We start from the raw sequence: 20,699 nt of genomic DNA, 5'->3' as shown, positions 1-20,699 counted from the left end.
GGCTGCAGTGGGAGTATCGGTTGAGCCTGGGAGGTGGAGGTTGCAGTGAGCTGAGATTGAGCCATTGCACTCCAACCTGGGTGACAGGGTGACAGAGGGAGACACTGTCTAAAGAAAAGAAAACAAGCCGGGCGCGGTGGCTCAAGCCTGTAATCCCAGCACTTTGGGAGGCCAAGATGGGTGGATCACGAGGTCAAGAGATCGAGACCATCCTGGTCAACATGGTGAAACCTCGTCTCTACTAAAAATACAAAAAAAAAATTAGCTGGGCATGGTGGCACATGCCTGTAATCCCAGCTACTCAGGAGGCTGAGGCAGAAGAATTGCCTGAACCCAGGAGGCGGAGGTTACAGTGAGCCGAGATCACGCCATTGCACCCCAGCCTGGGTATCAAGAGCGAAACTCTGTCCCCCCAAAAAAAAAAAAAAAAAAAAAATTGTTAAATTAAATTTATTTGTTTTTGTGGCAAGGTCTCTTTCTGTCTCCCAAGCTGGAGTGCAATGGCATAATCATATCTCACTGGTGAGTTAAACTCCTGGGCTCAAGGCATCCTCCTGCCTTAACCTCCTAAAGTGTTGGGATTACAGGCAAGAACCACTGTGAAGCTAGACTTTTTTTTTTTTTTTTTTTAAGATGGGGTTTCACCATGATGGCCAGGCTGGTCTTGAACTCCTGACCTCAGGTGATCCACCCACCTCGGCCTCCCAAAGTGCTAGGATTACAGGTGTGAGCCACCACGCCTGGCCTTTTTTTTTTTTTTTTTTTTTTGAAACAAGGTTTTGCTCTGTCACCCTGGCTGGAGTGCAGTAGTACAATCTCGGTTCACTGCAACCTCTGCCTCCAGGCCTGAAGCAATTTTCCTGCCTCAGCTTCTCAAGTAGTTGGAACTACAGGCATGTGTCACCATGCCTGGCTAATTTTTTATTTATTTATTTATTTTTTATTTATTTTTTTTTAGACGGAGTTTCGCTCTTGTTACCCAGGCTGCAGTGTAATGGCGCGATCTCGGCTCACCACAACCTCCGCCTCCTGGGTTCAGGCAATTCTCCTGCCTCAGCCTCCCGAGTAGCTGGGATTACAGGCACACGCCACCATGCCCACCTAATTTTTTGTATTTTTAGTAGAGACGGGGTTTCACCATGTTGACCAGGATGGTCTCGATCTCTTGACCTTGTGATCCACCTGCCTTGGCCTCCCAAAGTGCTAGGATTACAGGCTTGAGCCACCGCGCCCGGCCCCAATTTTTGTATTTTTGTGTAACGAAGTGGTCTCAATATGTTGCCCAGGCTTGTCTTGAACTCCCGAGTTCAAGTGATCTGCCCGCCTTGGCCTCCCAGAGTGCTGGGATTACACGTGTGAGCCACCATGCCTGGCCAAAAAAATGTTAAGTGTTAAAATCAAAAAGAAAAATCACCAAGCCAGAAAAAAAAATCACCAAGCCATTTTGCATATTTTTCTGGAGAGATACAGATACGGGTAAAGACATACAGAGAGATATCAAGATATACAGGTAGATCCACACTGGATACCTTATGATAATGTAGTATCAGTGGGTATAACTTTGTTGCAGAAAGGACAGAAGAAACTAATTAAAGAACACTTAAGGCACATAAAAATGATCTAACAAGCTTTATATATATGCATTCCCAGTTCCTCATATGACTTCTTTTTATTGATATTTATTGAGATATAATTAATTTATGTACATAAATTCACCCTTTTAAATATGTGCACAATTTACTAAAGTACTGTGTTCACAAGGTTGTACAACCACTATTTAATTCCAGAACATTTTCATCATCCCAGAAAGAAGCCCCAGAATCATTGGCTGTACTTTCCATTTCTTCTCCCATTTCCTGGCAAATGTTTATTTGTTTGTTTATTTTTTGAAATGAAGTCTTGCTCTGTCTCCCAGGCTGGAGTGCAGTGGCACAATCTTGGCTCACTGTGACCTCTGCCACCGGGGTTCAAGTGATTCTCCTGCCTCAGCCTCCCAAGTAGCTGGGATTATAGGTGTATATCACCATGCCTGACTAATTTTTGTAATTTTAGTAGAGACGGGGTTTCACCATATTGGCCAAGCTGGTCTCAAACTCTTGATCTCAAATGATCCACCCTCCTTGGCCTTCCAGAGTGCTGGGATTCTAGGCAAGAGGTACCATACCCAGCCAAGTATTTATTTACTTCCTGTGAATTTATATGTACCACAACTGGTTGTCTCTAACCATTTTTAAGTGTACAGTTTAGTAGTGTTAAGTATATTCACATTGTTGTACAACTAATCACCAGAACTTTTTCATCTTCCCAAATTGAAACTCTGTACCTGTTTAACACTAACTCCCCATTCTCCCCTCCCAGCCCATGGTAACCACCCTTCTACTTTTTTTTTTTTTTTTTTTTTCTTGAGATGGAGCCTAGCTTTAAGACCCAGGCTGGAGTGCAATGGCATGATCTTGGCTCACTGCAACCTCTGCCTTCCAGGTTTAAGCAATTCTCTGCTTCAGCCTCCCAAGTAGCTGGGATTACAGGCTCCTGCGATCACGTCCGGCTAATTTTTGTATTTTTAGTACAGATGGGGTTTCGCCATGTTGGACAGGCTGGTCTTGAACTCCTAATCTCAGAATCTGTCCAACTTGGCCCCCTAAAATGCTGGGATTACAGGCATGAGCCACCCCTCACACAGCCTACTTTCTGTCTTGCTGGATTTGACCACTCTAAGTGCCACATATGAGTGGAATCACACAGTATTTTGGTAATTGGCTTATTTTGCTTAATGCCCTCAAGGATTCTCCATGTTGTAACATGCGCTGGAATTTCCATCCTTTTAAGGCTGAATAATACATCCATTATATGGATAAATCTCATTTGGGTTGTCTATTCATCAATTAATGCACACGTAGGTTGTTTCCACCTTTTGGTCATTGAGAACAATGCTGCTAAATACTTATGTGTATGTTTTTGCATGACCATTTGTTTGCAGTTCTTTTGACTGTATATGTATGAATGGAATTACTGGGTCATATAGTAACTCCAGGTTTCACTTTTTCAGTAACTGCCAAAGTATTTTCCACAGTGCTACATGGTTTTACATTCTTGTTAACAATATATAATGGCTCTAATTTCCCATTCCTCTTTTACGCTTTTTATTTTGTTTTTTAAACAATTACAGCCATGCTAGTGAATGTAAAGTGGTATCTCATTCTGGTTTGGGTTTTAGTTTTATAATATTTTAACTTTCAAAATCAAAATAATATACTTGGCTGGGCATAGTGGCTCATGCCTGTAATCCCAGCACTTTGAGAGGCCGAGGCAGGCGGATCACTTGAGGTCAGGAGTTTGAGATCAGCCTGGCCAACATGGTAAAACCCTGTCTCTACTAAAAATGCAAAAATTAGCTGGGTGTGGTGGCAGGCACCTGTAGTCCCAGCTACTCAGGAGTCTAAGGCAGGAGAATCGCTTGAACCTGGGAGGCAGAGGTTGCAGTGAGCCAAGACTGCACCACTATTCTCCAGCCTGAGTGACAGAGCAAGACTCTGTCTCAAACAAATAAACACCACAAAAAAAAAAAAAAAAAAAAAACCCACATCTAAGGTTATTGGTACAAACAGAAGAATTATTCACGTAGCTAACAGAATGTTAAAGGGTAAGTCAGAGATGGGCTCTGGGTTGTATATTGGTACAAAGAGGAGAATTATTCACGTAGCCAGCAGAATGTTAAAGGGTAAGTCAGAGATGGGCTCTGGGTTGTATTTGGTACAAACAGGAGAATTATTCACGTAGCCAGCAGAATGTGAAAGGGTAAGTCAGAGATGGGCTCTGGGTTGACATGAACTGATGGTATTCTTTCTAGAAGAATGAGAGGATTTAAAATCTCTTAGCCAGGCCAGGTATGGTGGCTCATGCTGGTAATCCCAGCACTTTGGGAGGCTGAGGCAGGTGAATCACTTAAGGTCAGGAATGTGAAATCAGCCTGGCCAACATAATGAAACCCTGTCTCTACTAAAAAATACAAAAATTTGCTGGGCATGGTGGCGCACACATGTAATCCCAGCTACTTAGGAGGTTGAGGCAGGAGAATCGCTTGAACTGGGAAGTGGAGGTTGCAGTGAACTGAGATTGTGCCACTGCACTCCAGCCTGGGTGACAGAGCAAGACTCCATCTCAATCAATTAATCAATTAAGTTAAACAATCTCTTAGCCAGGCACAGGGGCTCACACCTGTAGGCCCAGCACTTTGTAAGGCTGAGGCAGGAGTATCACTTGAGTCCAGGGGTTCAAGACCAGCCTGGGCAGTATTGTGAGACCCCATCTCTACAGTAAATAGATTATTAAAACAATAAAAAATAAACAGAAAATAAATAAAATCACTGCAAGCTTAAATGACAATTAGAAGATAAAAATTTCGAGAACCTCCCATGTTATCAGGTCCCCAAGTTAAATATATTGTGTGTATTATTTCATTGAATCCTTAAAATAATCCTATGCAGTAAGTTCTATTTTTACTTTCATTTCACAGCTGAAAAAATTAAGACTTAGAGGTTAAAAAAAAACATATATATGTATATGTATATATATCTATATATGCAAATCATGACAGTACCCAGTATCCACGGGACCAAATCCAGATCTGATTCCAGAGTAGTTACATTGAACTATACCATATGACTGTCTATGCATTCCCAAATGTTCTATTAATAAAATATCAAATAACAAGTTCATAACTATTATTACCACTAACCTTTATTGTTTACTAGGTTTCAGGCACCACGCTAAGCTGTTTATATTCATTATTTCATTGAATCCTCATTTTATTAAACTCTGTGAAGTGGATAGATACATTCCATTTTACGGATGAGAAGACCAAGGTCGAGACACCTGCCCAGGCTGGGCGAGGTGGCTCTTGCCTATAATCCTAGCACTTTGGGAGGCTGAGGCGGGCAGATCACTTGAGGTCAGGAGATGGAGACCAGCCTGGTCCACATGGTGAAATCTCATCTCTACTGAAAATTACAAAAATTAGCCAGGCATGGTGGTGGGCATGTGTAATCTCAGCTATTCCGGAGGCTGAGGCAGGAGAATCACTCGAACCCAGGAGGTGGAAGTTGCAGTGAGTCGAGATTGCACCACTGCACTCCAGCCTGGGTGACAGAACGAGACTCTGTCTCAAAAGAAACCTGCCCAGGATCACAGAGCTGGCCCCCAAACATTTTGTTCTTCCCGCTGTTTCCCAAGCAAGCTGGATCCACTGTGTATATTCAAGTTTGATGGACTCAAGTCCTTCCCGACTCCTGGTAATGCATCTTCTTTGAATACCCATTAGACTGTCAACCCTCACTCATCCAGCGGTTCCAGTATCCTCAATCCTGAAATAATCCTTCCCTTCGCTTTCAGCCAGTGGAGTTCTCCTTTTATTATTAATTAATTAATTAATTATTTTGAGACAGAGCCTCAATCTGCCACTCGAGCTGGAGTGCAGTGGTGAGATCTTAGCTCACTGCAACCTTCATCTCCCAGGTTCAAGAGATTCTCCTGCCTCAGCCTCTCAGGTAGCTGAGATGACAGGTACCCCCTACTGACTCCAGCTAATTTTTTTTTTTTTTTTTTTTTTTTTTGAGATGGAGTTTTGCTCTTGTTGCCCAGGCTGGAGTGCAGAGGCACAATCTCGCTCACCGCAACCTCTGCCTCCCAGGTTCAAGCAATTCTTCTGCCTCAGCCTCCTGAGTAGCTGGGATTACAGGAATGTGCTACCACACCTGGCTAATTTTGTATTTTTAGTAGACATGGGGTTTCACCATGTTGGTCAGGCTGGTCTTGAACTCCCAACCTCAGGTGATCCACCTGCCTCGGCCTCCCAAAGTTCTAGGATTACAAGGTGTGAGCCACCTCACCCAGCCTGGAGTTCTCCTGTTATATGTTCAACAACAAGTTTCTCTTGAGTCTCTCTATCTTGCTAAATGTGTTGGAAAAAGATGAATAAATACAGTTCTACTCTCCACTTGTTGGTGGAGCGGAAGTACAAACAAGCAATTTCAACACAGTGGGAGAGGTGCTAAAGAGAGACACCCATGGTCACTGGGGCAGTGCACATAACCAAAAATAAAGAGATACATATACAAGGCTCAGTGGTGGCTCAGTAGAGCAAAGCCAGGTGAAAGATGACAGTCATAAACAAACCAAAATTCGCCATAAACATATTTTGAAAGTATGTGGTGGTACTGATTTCAAATCTTGGCTTCATCACGCACTAGCTATGTGGCTTAGGGAAAATTACGTAACCTCTGAGCACCAGTTTCTACCTGGGGAAAATATTACCCACTCCAGAGTGTTATTTATGATGAGATTTTAAGGAAATAGTGTGTGTTGTGCTCGCTTCGGCAGCACATATACTAAAATTGGAACAATACAGAGAAGATTAGCATGGCCCCTGCGCAAGGATGACACGCAAATTCGTGAAGCGTTCCATATTTAAAAAATAATAATAACAATGTGTGTAAAGCACTTAGCACTATCTCTGGCACATAATGGTACTTCCAAGATACTACTGAAAAAAATGTATATTTTTATTTTTTAAGAGAGAGGGTCGCCGGGCGCGGTGGCTCACGCCTGTAATCCCAGCACTTTGGGAGGCCGAGGCGGGTGGATCACGAGGTCAAGAGATCGAGACCATCCTGGTCAACATGGTGAAACCCCGTCTCTACTAAAAATACAGAAAATTAGCTGGGCATGGTGGCGTGTGCCTGTAATCCCAGCTACTCGGGAGGCTGAGGCAGGAGAATTGCCTGAACCCAGGAGGCGGAGGTTGCGGTGAGCCGAGATCGCGCCATTGCACTCCAGCCTGGGTAACAAGAGCGAAACTCTGTCTCAAAAAAAAAAAAAAAAAAAGAGAGAGAGGGTCTTGCTCTGTCACCCAGGCTGGGGTACAGTGGTACAAATCATAGCTCACTGAAACCTTGAACAGTTGGGCTGAAGTGATCTTCCCTCCTCAGCCTCCCAAGTAGCTGGAACTACAGGGGCGTGCCACCATGTGTGGCTAAGCTTTTTAAAACATTTTTTTTTTTAGAGATGGGTTCTCCCTATGTTGACCAGACTAGTTTTGAACTCCTGGCCTCCCAAACTGCTGGGATTACAGGCATGAGCCACTGCATCTAGCCTGAAAAAAATCTTAAATATAGGGGGGAAAAAACCCTTTTAGCACAAAGATGTATTTATAATAGGAACATTTCTGGAACACACTGAAAATCCTTTTTCTTTTCTTTTCTTTTTTTTTTTTTTTCTGAGACAAACTCTTGCTCTATAGCCCAGGCTGAAGTGCAGTGGCACGATTTCGGCTCACTGCAACCTCCGCCTCCTGGGTCCTGGTTCAAGCGATTCTCCTGCATCAGCCTCCCAAGTAGCTGAGATGACAGGAATGCGCCACCATATCCAGCTAATTTTTGTATTTTTAGTAGATATGGGGTTTCACCATGTTTGCCAGGCTGATCTTGAACCCCTGACCTCATGATCCACCCAACCTCAGCCTCCCAAAGTGCTGGGATTACAGGCGTGAGCCACTGCACCCAGCTTTTTTCTTTCTTTCTTTCTTTCTTTCTTTTTTTCTTTTTTTAAGACCGAGTCTCACTATCAGCCAGGCTGGAGTGGAGTGGTACAATCTCAGCTCACTGAAACCTCCACCTCATGGGTTCAAGCAATTCTCATGCCATAGCCTCCTGAGTAGCTGGGACCATAGGTGTGCGCCACATGTGGCTAATTTTTGTATTTTTAGTAGAGATGCGGTCTTATGTTGGCCAGGCTGGTCTCAAACTCCTGACCCCAAGTCATCCATCCGCCTTGGCCTCCCAAAAATGCTGGAATTACAGGTGTGAGCTACTGCGCCCAGCCTAAATAACCTCTTGATGGAGTATTATGTAGCTGTGAAACTGTGACAATGTTTGGCAGAGACATAGATTTAAAAAAAAAAAAAAAAAAAGCACTAGATAAAATGTGAATTGGTGTGATCTTGGCTATGTAAATAGATACTCAGAGTCCCTGGGCCTCGCCAGCCGGCAGTTTTAAATGAGGTCACATTAGTCTTATACCCAAATTTCACTGCTCCATTGCCCCCACCTGCTCTTAGGGGCCCCTCTGAAAGGCTCTGAGGGCCCTAGGGAGTAGTTAAAGCATATGCACTACTCACCCAAGCATTCATAAACTGTCTGTGTTTGATGGGCACAGCCACCTTTGCCAAGCCTCCGCTCTTGCCATTCCTCATAAAGGACACCTCCCTGTGGAGTTGGCTAACCACCTGGTTTGCCTGGGACTGAGAGATTTCCTGAGATTTGGAACTTTTTCTATCAAAACTGGGAAACTCTTTGGCAAACTAGAAGTCGGTCACCCTGCCTCACTGTGCAAAGCTGCAATTTTTTGTTTGTTTGTTTCGTTTGCACTTCCAAGCTGCCAAAGTTTTAGATTCTTGAATGGAGTTTTTGTTTGTTTCAAGTCAAAATTGTTTTATTGTCACTCACATATTTAATAGAAAAAGAAATGCAGCAAATGGCTCAGGGTTGTATTTATTTTTTTAAATCCGGGTTTGTGCAGGTTGGTCTATTTACATCTGGGAGCAGGGTTGTCCCCACATCAAGCACAGCAGCTGCATTTCTCCAACGCCCCTTTGTAGACACAACCCTGGGCACACTTGGCACAGCCCATGGGGCAGCAGGAGCAGCAGCTCTTCTTGCAGGAGGTACATTTGCACTCTTTGCAGTTGCAGGAGCTGGCGCAGGTGCAGGAGCCACCAGGGGCGCAGGAGCAGTTGGGGTCCATTTTGAGCCTTGGTGAGGCTGGAGATCCCAAGCAAGAAGTTGAGATTGTGAGGCACGTGGAAGGCATGGTCCTTGAATGGAGTTTTTTTTCTCAGCTACAGGTCAGCTCCTTTCTTCCCAAAACAGGGATTGGTAGACCTCCCAGAGGACTGGGTGAAGTGAATATTCATGTTTGAATTCAGGGGACTTTTATCCCTGGTACCAGGGAAGTGAAAAAAGAAAAAGAAAAAAAGTTACTTGAGAGACAGCTAATTCGAGCAGGGTCTAGACAAGAGATGCTGATTTGCCGGGCGCGGTGGCTCAAGCCTGTAATCCCAGCACTTTGGGAGGCCGAGGCGGGTGGATCACGAAGTCAGGAGATCGAGACCATCCTGGTCAACATGGTGAAACCCCGTCTCTACGAAAAATACAAAAAATTAGCTGGGCATGGTGGCGCGTGCCTGTAATCCCAGCTACTCAGGAGGCTGAGGCAGGAGAATTGCCTGAACCCAGGAGGCGGAGGTTGCGGTGAGCCGAGATCGCGCCATTGCACTCCAGCCTGGGTAACAAGAGCGAAACTCCGTCTCAAAAAAAAAAAAAAAAAGAGATGCTGATTTGGGAAACATGAGCACATTGGGTGGCAAATTTCATGAGACTGGACTAGATGGTTCAGGAGACGTGTACACAGGAGAGAAGCCTGAGGATAATGACATTGAGCCAATCTCCATAAAAGAAACTGAGGCCAGGCCTACTGGCTCACACCTGTAATCCTAGCACTTTAGGAGGCTGAGGCAGGCAAATCACTTGAGGCCAGGAGTTCAAGACCAGCCTGACCAACATAGCAAAACCCTGTCTCTATTAAAAATACAAAAATTAGCCAGGTGTGGTAGGGAGAGCCGGTAGTCCCAGCTACTCAGAAAGCTAAGATGGGAGGATTGCTTGAGCCCAAGAGGTTGAGGCTGCAGTGAGCCATGATCACGCCACTGCACTCCAGCCAGGGCGACAGAGCAAGACCCTGTCTCAAATAAACAAACAAACAAACAAACAAAAACTTAAAGAAATTGAGGGGAGTGGTCAAAGAGGAAGAAAACTAGGATTTGAGGTTTGTAAGTTTTGGTGCATAGTTTCTGAAATTTGTTCAGTTTCCAATTTGGCTATGCCTTTACCCTAAAGTGAGTATTGATACTGATTGATGATGCTTCATGTCATCAAGTAGACCACTCTTTCTCCCTTTCCAGCTTCTGAAATGTAGGCGATTTCCCAGGGTCTATATGAGATACGCTTACTCTCTCTGCTTTCTCTTTTTTTTTTTTTTTTTTTTTTTTTGAGACGGAGTTTTGCTCTTGTTACCCAGGCTGGAGTGCAATGGTGCGATCTGGGCTCACCACAACCTCCGCCCCCTGGGTTCAGGCGATTCTCCTGCCTCAGCCTCCTGAGTAGCTGGGATTACAGGCATGTGCCACCATGCCCAGCTAATTTTTTTGTATTTTTAGTAGAGACGGGGTTTCACCATGTTGACCAGGATGGTCTCGATCTCTTGACCTTGTGATCCACCCGCCTCGGCCTCCCAAAGTGCTGGGATTACAGGCTTGAGCCACCGCGCCCGGCCTGCTTTCTCTTTTATAATAGTTTAGTCTAAGCCTGGGCGAGGTGGCTCATGCCTGTAATCTTAATGCTTTGGGAGGTTAAGGCGGGTGGATCACTTGAGGTCAGGTGTTCAAGACCGCCTGGCCAACATGGTGAAATTGTCTCTACAAAAAATACAAAAATTAGCTGAGTATGGTGGCGTGTGCCTGTAATCTCAGCTCCCAGGGAGGCTGAGGTGTGAGAATTGCTTGAACCTGGGAGGCAGAGGTTGCAGTGAGCCAAGATTGCACCTCTGTACTCCAGCCTGGGCAACAGAGTGAGACTCTGTCTCAAAATAAATAGTCTGACTGGCTGCAATTTTCATCTCAATGAGACTGATTCCCAAATTATACCCCCAGCTTCAGTCCTCCCAGAGCTTCAGTCTACCTTTTTTCTTTCTTTTTTTTTTTTTTTTTTAGACAGGGTCTTATTCTTATTCACAGGCTGGAGTGTAAGCAGTGTAATCTCAGCTCACAGCTTTGCTTCCTAGGTTCAGGCAGTCCTCCCACCTCAGCCTCCTGAGTAGCTGGAACTACAGGTACGTGCCACCATGCCTGGCTCATTTTTCTATTTTTTGTAGAGGTGGGGTCTCACCATGCTGCCCAGGCTGGTCTAGAACTCCTGACTTCAAGTGATCTGGCCATCTTGGCCTCCCAAAGTACTGGGATTACAGGTATGAGCCACTTTGCCCAGCCCAGTCTATATTTCAAACTGTCTCTTGGACATTTTCACCTCATTATCTCATCAATGAGCCAAATTCAGCACAGTTAAATAGGAGCCATAGCCAGATCATAATCACAGAGATTAGCATTGGAAGGAACCTTAGAGATGATCTAATCTAGACCTTCCTGATCAGGGAGCTATGGACTGATACACAGCAAAAAGGACACGGGGTGGGTGGGGATAGATATTCATCCTCCAGGCTCTCAGGGTGTCCACAGCCTCTGAGCGACTTTTTTATGACAACTTCATCCCCTGATGGGCTTAACAGGGTGGTGTCTGACGGTGGGCAGGAGGCCACCATTGGCATTCAGTTGCATAGCCCATTATTGCCTGCATAGACAAGGGACCCACAAAGATGCTAGAGGAATTCATGTCTCAGGACCCCATTTCTAAAAAAAAAAAAAAAAAAAAAAAAAGACAGAGAAAAAGAAACAGATCAGTTAGGGAACTTGATCTGGACTTACCTGCATAAGCTATTTAGAGCACAAAACTGAGAATAAAAGTGAGGTATATGGATTTAAGTTCAACTTTCTCGTTTGAAAAAAGAAGGCTAAAAAAAAGAAATAGAGTTAAAAAACTTTAGGTAAAATTTTAAAAAAAGGCTTTTTGGGGAAAGTGTTACAAATCAAATATGTAATATCTTCTCCAATGCTGTATGTATTATTTGTATTATAATTGTATTATATAAAGAAATGTTTTGGACAGGCGTGGTGACTCACGCCTGTAATCCCAGCACTTCGGGAGGCTGAGGCGGGTGGATCACCTCAGGTCAGGAGTTCGAGACCAGCCTGATCAATATGGTGAAACCTGATCTCTACAAAAACAAAAACAAAAAAGAAATGTTTTAACATGTCTAAGACTGAGTAATCTATAAAGAAAAAAAAAGAAATGTTTTAAACCACATTCCGTATTTCCTGCTAATTTCCATTGGGTGCTATAATGTGGAGTGTTGGAAAGCCCAGCCCCCTTAACTGATTTTTGAGCAAACTGGGGCTCACTCAGGGTTGATTGACCTGTCTAAGGTCACAGAGCTAAACACTTCCTTCATAAACCAGTTCCTCTCCTCTGACTTTCTGAGCCTTAACTGCAGATGTGTGATACGTCACCCAACTCATCTAGGTCTAAATCAAATCAGGCTGGCTTCTCTCTGTGTGGCTTTTTTTTTTTTTTTTTTTTTTTAAGAGATAAGGTCTTGCTTTGTTGTCCAGACTGCTAAAGTGTAGTGGCACAATCATAGCTCACTGCAGCCTTGAACTCCTGGGCTCAAGTGTTCTTCCTGCCTCAATCACCCAAAGTGCTGGGATTATAGGTGTGAACTATCACACCTCATCTGTCATATTCGATCCAATCTGAACTCCCTCCCAGGTTTAAGGAACCCTTCATATTACATGTAGCCTGTAACCCACTATGGGAGCTGAGATGCCAGGCACTTCCTGTCCTGTTCCCTCCCACTGCTAGACCCTGAACTCAGGCACACCCAGCCCAGCCTTTTAGCTAGAAGTTAGCAAAGCTGTGAGGCAGTGGCCAGTGTCCAGGATTGGTGCTTTATCAGGGCCAGCTGGGCTTTCTGCCAGGCAGCTGCCACCATGCTGTCCTCACCTGATTTTGGACACTTGTTGGCTACAAAGTCTCAGAACCTCATTCTTGGGCGCTGTTGGAGATTCTGTGAGCTTGAAGTAGGCAGTGGTTCTGTTGCTTGCTGTGCAGAACTCAACTGATAAAGAAGCTGGTACCAGAATAGTGGTAGGCTGTAGACACTCAGGGAAATGGGATGCAAGTGGCCTGTGACTCTCACACTAGTCTTCTGTGGCTGACGGTAGAAAATATGTATCTAGCACTTTTTTTTTTTTTTTTTTTTTGAGGCAGAGTTTCGCTCTTGTTGCCCAGGCTGGAGCGCAATGGCACAATCTCAGCTTACCACAACCTCCACCTCTTGGGTTCAAGCAATTCTCCTGCCTCAGCCTCCCAAGTAGCTGGGACTACAGGCATGCACCACCACACCCAGCTGATTTTGTATTTTTAGTAGAGAAGGGAGTTCTCCATGTTGGTCAGACTGGTCTTGAACTCCTGACCTCAGGTGATCCGCCTGCCTCAGCCTCCCAAAATGCTGGGATTACAGGCGTGAGTCACTGTGCCCAGCCATGTATCTAGTGTAATAGCATGAGATTCTGACAGCCAATTGGACATTGTTTGGAGCATACTGTTTGCAATAAGTGGCAAAAGATTTTAACAAAATCACCCATGTAACTTAGATTTAAAGGTAAGTCTTTTTTTTTTTTTTTTTTTTTTTTTTTTTTTTGAGACGGAGTTTCACTCTTGTTACCCAGGCTGGAGTGCAATGGTGCGATCTTGGCTCACTGCAACCTCTGCCTCCTGGGTTCAGGCAATTCTCCTGCCTCAGCCTCCTGAGTAGCTGGGATTACAGGCATGTGCACCATGCCCAGCTACTTTTTTTTTTTTTTTTTTTTTTTGTATTTTTAGTAGAGACGGGGTTTCGCTATGTTGGCCAGGATGGTCTCGATCTCTTGACCTTGTGATCCACCCGCCTCGGCCTCCCAAAGTGCTGGGATTACAGGCTTGAGCCACCGCGCCCGGCCTAAAGGTAAGTCTTAAAGAGTAGCCATAGCCAAGGGACATATAAAAGATGTAAAGAAGTCAAGAACTGTGGGGGGCTGGTTTCTTTCGATAGTACAGGATGCTTGGTGACGCTCTTTGGAGTTAGAAGACTAGCTATACAAGGCCGGGTGTGGTGGCTCACACCTGTAATCCTAGCTCTTTGGGAGGCCGAGGCAGGTGGATTACCTGAGGTCAGGAGCTCGAGACCAGCCTGGCTAACATGGTGAAACCCCTTCTCTACTAAAAATGCAAAAAGTATCCATGTGCCTGTAATCCCAGCTACTCAGGAGACTGAGGCAGGAGAATCTCTTGAATTTAGGAGATGGCGGTTGCAGCGAGCAGAGGTCATGCCACTGCACTCCAGCCTGGGTGACAGAGTGAGACTCTGTCTCAAAAAAAAAAAAAAAAAAAAAAAAAAAAAAAGACTATATATAACATGTTTATTTGTGCTCTTAACCCATTTTCAGAGTGACCCGAAGCCCTGCTAACATTCAGCCACAAGGCAGAGCAAGGCAAGATTCTTCAGCAGGTCCAGGCTGTGGTGCAAGGAGCTCTGCTAATTGGTCCTCATAACCCAGTGGATCCAACAGCGCTCTCTGTACAACCACATACTGGGATGCTGTAAGGGGCACATGAAAAGCCTGCAAAGGAGCATCCTATCATTGTGCTTAGGGTTTTGGATCAAAGTCTTAGTCTCTTTGGTTAATAAATATTATTTCTGGAAGCTGCTCTTACTTTGCTCCTGGGCCCTAGCAAAGATTGAAAGCCAAGTGATCACATACCTGTGCAGCTTGTCAGGAAGTATCTGTTCCACTTAGCCAAAAAATGTCCAGTAGCGTTCCTTTCCCCCAGAAGACATGATGTAGTCTGGCTGAGGTGGCTCACGTCTGAAATCCCAGCACTTTGAGAGGCTAAGGAGGGCAGATCACTTAAGGTCAGGAGTTCAAGACCAGCCTGGCCAACATGGTGAAACCTCATCTCTACTAAAAATAAAAAAGTTAGACGGAAATCGCTTGAACTTGAGAGGCGGAGGTTGAACAGTGAGCCAAGATCATGCCACTGCACTCTAGCCTGGGCAACAGAGTGAGACTCTGCCTCAAAAAAAAAAAAAAAAAAAAAAAAGGAAGAAGAAGACGACATGATGTATATAAGAGCAGGCCTGGGCAGGTCCCAGAGAACACAGAAGAAGTTCAAATACAATGTGTTTACCCCATTTCACTGCCACCCCTCCCTCGATTCCCAACCACGGCCCTATGGAGAACTCCCCGTGAAGCAGGTGACTATGGAGTGCAACATTTGAGCTCAGTTTACAGGTGGGATCAGCTGGAAGTAGATTGCTAAAGTGTTACAGATGCACTTCAAAGTGGTCTTTGAGGACAGCAGCAAGAAGAAATCCTCTCTGTAGACAGAATTAGTACTCCTGTGGTTCTCTTTGCCATGAGGAGTCTTTACCAATGTCTGGGTCAGTTGGTCATGGACTTAAATTGGTGACAAGGTTTGGGAAAGAGGATGTAGATGAGCCTCTCAGAAGAGATCTAGAAAGTGAGGGTGTTTATGTGTCATATGAATACCTATAAAAATGTCCTCACAGGCCGGGCGCGGTGGCTCAAGCCTGTAATCCCAGCACTTTGGGAGGCCGAGGCGGGTGGATCACGAGGTCGAGAGATCGAGACCATCCTGGTCAACATGGTGAAACCCTGTCTCTACTAAAAATACAAAAAACTAGCTGGGCATGGTGGCGCGTGCCTGTAATCCCAGCTACTCAGGAGGCTGAGGCAGGAGAATTGCTTGAACCCAGGAGGCTGAGGCAGGAGAATTGCCTGAGCCCAGAAGGCGGAGGTTGCGGTGAGCCGAGATTGCGCCATTGCACTCCAGCCTGGGTAACAAGAGCGAAACTCCGTCTCAAAAAAAAAAAAAAAAAAAAAAAATGTCCTCACTGCTAAGGCTTTAGTAAGTGGACGAGAAGAGCTGCCTGTGGATGTAGCTCAAGCTCCTTCCCATCAAGTCAGCACCTGCCTATGGAGGCAATGAACAAAATGGCCACAGAGCTGGGGCAGAGGTAATGATGGGCTTATCCTCGGCTTCTCGCAAGGCTGACCTGGCTACTGCCACCGCTGATAGAAGAAGTAATTATAATGAAATTGTTTCTATCAAGATGGAGACAGTAAGTCAACCTCATTAGGATGAGGTTACTCCATCATGGTAAAAGCATGGCTGGCAAGAAAAGCAGATTTGAATTCTTTTTTTTTTTTTTTTTTCTTTTTTGAGGTAGAGTCTCGATCTGTCACCAGGCTGGAGTGCGGTGGCACGATCTCAGCTCACTGCACCCTCTGCCTCCTGGGTTCAAGCGATTCTCCTGCCTAAGCCTCCTAAGTAGCTGAGATTATAGGCATCTGCCACCACTGCCCAGCTAATTATTGTATTTTTAGTAGAGACAGAGTTTCACCATGTTGGCCAGGATGGTCTCCATCTCCTGACCTCGTGATGCGCCTGCCTCGGCCTCCTGAGGCTCACAGGCATGACCTACCACACCTGGCTCAATTCTTTTACCATTATCACTCTACATGAGTTTACAGAATACCTAATTCACCACTGTGGTATCTTACACATTGTGGCATCTGATCAAACGAACTAACTTCACAGTGAAGGAAGGCCTGAGTGTCCTATTAGGTTCACCAGCCTTACTGTGCATCCCAAGAGCCAGAAGTGGGTGGCTTTACAGAGCAGTGGAATGGCCTCCAGAACATGCAGCCACTGAGCCAGATAAAAGGCAGAAGCTTGAGAGATTGTTTTTTTTTGTTTTTTTGTTTTTTTTTTTGAGACAGTTTCGCTCTTGTTACCCAGGCTGGAGTGCAATGGCGCGATCTCGGCTCACCGCAACCTCCGCCTCCTGGGTTCAGGCAATTCTCCTGCCTCAGCCTCCCGAGTAGCTGGGATTACAGGCATGTGCCACCATGCCCAGCTAATTTTTTGTATTTTTAGTAGAGACGGGGTTTCACTATGTTGACCAGGATGGTCTCGATCTCTCGACCTCGTGATCCACCCGCCTCGGCCTCCCAAAGTGCTGGGATTACAGGCTTGAGCCACCGCGCCCGGCCAGCTTGAGAGATTGTTATGCAACATTCCATTTGTACTCAGAACCGGTGATTCTGGAGGTGTCCATAATCCTTCTCATGAGTCCCTTTCCTGGTTAAATGAGCCAGCGTCAGTTTTTCTGTTGCTTGCAACTAAAAACTCTTTTTTTGCTTTCCTTTTTTTTTTTTTTTTTTTTTTTTTGAGACAGTCTCATTCTATCACCCAGGCTGGAGTGCAGTGGTATGATGTCAGCTCACTGCAGCCTCTGCCTCCCAGGTTCAAGTGATTGTCTCAGCCTCCCGAGTAGCGAGGATTACAGGTGGGCGCCACCATGCCCGGCTAATTTTTTTTTTTTTTTTTTTTTGAGACGGAGTTTCGCTCTTGTTACCCAGGCTGGAGTGCAATGCCTCGATCTCAGCTCACCGCGTTTTTTTGAGACGGAGTTTCGCTCTTGTTACCCAGGCTGGAGTGCAATGGCGCGATCTCAGCTCACCGCAACCTCCGCCTCCTGGGTTCAAGCAATTCTCCTGCCTCAGCCTCCTGAGTAGCTGGGATTACAGGCACGCGCCACCATACCCAGCTAATTTTTTGTAGAGACGGGGTTTCACCATGTTGACCAGGATGGTCTCAATCTCTCGTCCTGGTGATCCACCCGCCTCGGCCTCCCAAAGTGCTGGGATTACAGGCTTGAGCCACCGCGCCCAGCCCTTTTTTTGTATTTTTTGTAGAGACGGGGTTTCACTATGTTGGTCAGGCTGGTCTCCAACTCCTGATCTCAAATTATCAGCCTGCCTCGGCCTCCCAAAGGGCTGGGATGACAGGCGTGAGTCACCGCACCCAGCCTAAACACTCTTGTTATACAAAGGCCAGGTGCAGTGGTACACGCCTGTCATCCCAGCCCTTTGGGAGGCTGAGGCAGGTGGATCACTTGAAGCCAGGAGTTCAAGACCAGCCTGGCCAACATGGTGAAACCCTGTCTCTACTAAAAAAAAACAAACAAAAAAAAACCCAAAAACTATCTGGGCATAGTGGCAGGTGCCTGCAGTCCCAGCTACTCAAGAGGCTGAGGTGGGTGGATGGCTTAAGCCTGGGAGGTGGAGGTTGCAGTGAGCCAAGATTGCACCACTGCACTCCAGCCTGGGTGATGAGCAAAACCCTTTCTTGAAAAAAAAAAAAAAAAAGTTATACAAAACACCTCTCATGCCATCTATTGTATATTTTTTGTAAATAGTTTTCCTCTAGTATTCAATTATAAATTTTGAAGGGTTTTCCCGCTTCTAATACCTTTGTATTCCCTATAGTATATAGCATTTTGTATTTTTATTTTATTTTAGAGATGGGTATCTCCCTATGTTACCTCAAACTTACTGGGCTCAAGTGATCCTCCCACCTCGGCTTTCCAAAGTGCTGGAATTACAGGTTGAGCCTTTGTACCTCACAGTACACAGCATTTTACATACTACAGAGGATATTTGTTGCAAACTAGTACACTCTAGGCTTTATCCAAACTGCCTATTTATTTTTTTGGAGATGGAATCTCGCTGTCATCCAGCCTGGAATGCAGTGGTGCAATCTTGGCGCACTGCAACCTCTACCTCCCAGGTTGAAGCGATTCTCCTGCCTTTCTAGTAGCTGGGATTGCCTGTGCACACCACCACGCCCAGCTAATTTTTGTATTTTAGTGGAGACAGGGTTTCACCATGTTGGTCAGGCTGGTCTCAAACTCTTGACCTCAGGAGATCCCCCAACCCTGGACTCCCAAATGTTGGGATTACAGGCGTGACCCACTGTGCCCGCCAAGACTGCCTATATTTTTATCAATCTGTAGTGTTTTGTTCTGAGACAGGCTCTTGCTCTGTCACTCAGGCTGGAGTGCAATATAAACATATTAATATTTATTTAAATAAGTGACAACCAAAAAGTAATTTAAAGAAAAATAGTCCAGATGTGGTGGCTCACACCTGCAATCCCAGTCCTTTGAGAGACCAAAGCCAGAGAATAGCTTGAGTCCAGGAGTTTGAGACCTGCCTGTGCAATATAGCAGGACCTCGTCTGTAGAAAAAATTTGAAAATTAGCCAGGCATGGTGGTGTGCACCTGTGGTCCCAGCTACAGGAGAGGCTGAGGTGGGAGGATCGCTTGAGCCTGGGAGGGGGTGGACGTTGCAGTGAGCTTCGATTACACCACTGCACTCTAGCCTGGGTGATAGTGCAAGAGTCTGTCTCAAAATGAAACAAAGAAAGAAAGAAAGAGGGAGGGAAGGAGGAAGAGAGAGAAAGAAGGGAAGAAAGGAAGGGAGGGAGGGAGGGAAAAGGAAGGAAGGAAGGAGGGAGAGAGAGAGGGAGAGAGAGAGAGAGAGAGAGAGAGAGAAGAAAATTAAAGAAAAATACCTAACAGGATTCTGATTCTGTCCACCAAATAGCTTCTTTCTTTTTTCTTTTTTTTTTAATAAAGACGGGGTTTCACCATGTTGGTCAGGCTGGTTTTGAACTCCTCAGGTGATCCGCCTGCCTTGGCCTCCAAAGTGCTTGGATTACAGGCGTGAGCCACCACGCCCAGCCTCTTTTTTCTTTTCTGAGACAGAGTCTGACTCTGTCACCTAGGCTGGAGTGCAGTGGTACAATTTTAGCTCACTGCAACCTCCACCTCCTGGGTTCAAGTGATTCTTCTGTCTCAGTCTCTGGAGTAGTTGGGACTACAGGCGCCTGCCACCACACCCAGCTACTTTTTGTGCTTTTGGTAGAGACAGTGTTTCATCATGTTGGTCAGGCTGGTCTCCAACTTGTAACCTCAGCTGATCAGTCTCCCAAAGTGCTAAGATTACAGATCAGTCTCCCAAAGTGCTAAGATTACACCCAGTGGCTTTTTCAATCTAGTTAGGAAAATAGAATGCTTATGTGAAATGAAAAAATACAAACACAAATAAATGTATTCAATACAATTTGATTGATCCCCAAGGGTGACAAATGTGTATATGCCTCCAGGGACCAGGTAAGTCATGAAAGTCAATAAAGTAGAGCAGGATGAGGACTTTGGCCAATGGAAGTGCCCATTTTTATTTATTTATTTACTTATTTATTTTTGAGACAGAGTTTCGCTCTTGTTACCCAGGCTGGAGTGCAGTGGCTGCGATCTGGGCTCACCACAACCTCTGTCTCCTGGGTTCAAGCAATTCTCCTGCCTCAGCCCCCCGAGTAGCTGGGACTACAGGCGTGTGCTGCCATGCCCGGCTAATTTTTGTATTTTTAGTAGAGACGGGGTTTCACCATGTTGACCAGGATGGTCTCGATCTCTTGACCTCGTGATCCACCCATCTTGGCCTCCCAAAGTGCTGGAATTATAGGCGTGAGCCACCGCGCCTGGCCTATTTATTTATTTTGAGACAGAGTCTCGCTCTGTCGCCCAGGCTGGAGTGCAATGGCGCGATCTCCGCTTATTGCAACCTCCACCTCCTGGGTTCAAGCAATTCTTCTGCCTCAGTCTCCCAAGTAGCTGGAACTACTGGTGCCCCACCATGCTTGGCTAGTTTTTAGCAGAGACGGGGTTTTGCCATGTTGACCTGGCTTGGCCTGTCAACGTGCTGGGATTACAGGAATGAGCCACCACACCCAGCCCTGGCACCGTATTTTGTTTAAAAAGGGTGGCTGGCTGTGGTCTATAAAACCAGCACTTTGAGAGGGAGGTGGGTGGATTGCTTGAGCTCAGGAGGTTGCAGTGAGCCACAATCACTGGGATGATATATACATATTTAAAGTTTCAATTTATGTGTCTCCAAATAAAATTCTTACTTCCTATCATTTTTTTTAATTTAATTTTTTTTTTTGAGACAAGTCTTGCTGTGCCACCCAGGTTGGAGTGCAGTAGCACAATCTTGGCTCACTAC

The 20,699-nt window shown here is 45.4% G+C and overlaps 1 protein-coding gene and 1 non-coding gene across 2 annotated transcripts; one reads left to right on the top strand and one right to left on the bottom strand.

Moving 5' to 3' along the window:
- Positions 1-6,362: 6,362 nt before the first annotated feature.
- Positions 6,363-6,469, top strand: LOC120366957 (U6 spliceosomal RNA). The gene has a single exon (XR_005581468.1). It is a non-coding gene; the product is annotated as a U6 spliceosomal RNA (small nuclear RNA).
- A 1,990-nt stretch (positions 6,470-8,459) lies between these two features.
- LOC101048309 (metallothionein-1L-like) lies at positions 8,460-8,828 on the bottom strand. Its single transcript, XM_010330322.3, has one exon. It carries the CDS (start codon positions 8,797-8,799, stop codon positions 8,614-8,616), a length of 186 nt encoding a protein of 61 aa, XP_010328624.2. The 5' UTR covers positions 8,800-8,828; the 3' UTR covers positions 8,460-8,613.
- Positions 8,829-20,699: the final 11,871 nt, after the last annotated feature.

This window comes from Saimiri boliviensis, chromosome 17 (assembly GCF_048565385.1).
Source record: "Saimiri boliviensis isolate mSaiBol1 chromosome 17, mSaiBol1.pri, whole genome shotgun sequence".
In the NCBI taxonomy this organism is placed as follows: Eukaryota; Metazoa; Chordata; class Mammalia; order Primates; family Cebidae; genus Saimiri; species Saimiri boliviensis.
Note: the sequence above shows the minus strand (reverse complement) of the source record. Positions and strands in the feature narration are given on the sequence as shown.

Bases quoted from the DNA above. Each gene is read 5' to 3' on its own strand.
- LOC101048309 (XM_010330322.3), bottom strand. From the start codon at position 8,799: ATGGACCCCAACTGCTCCTGCGCCCCTGGTGGCTCCTGCACCTGCGCC.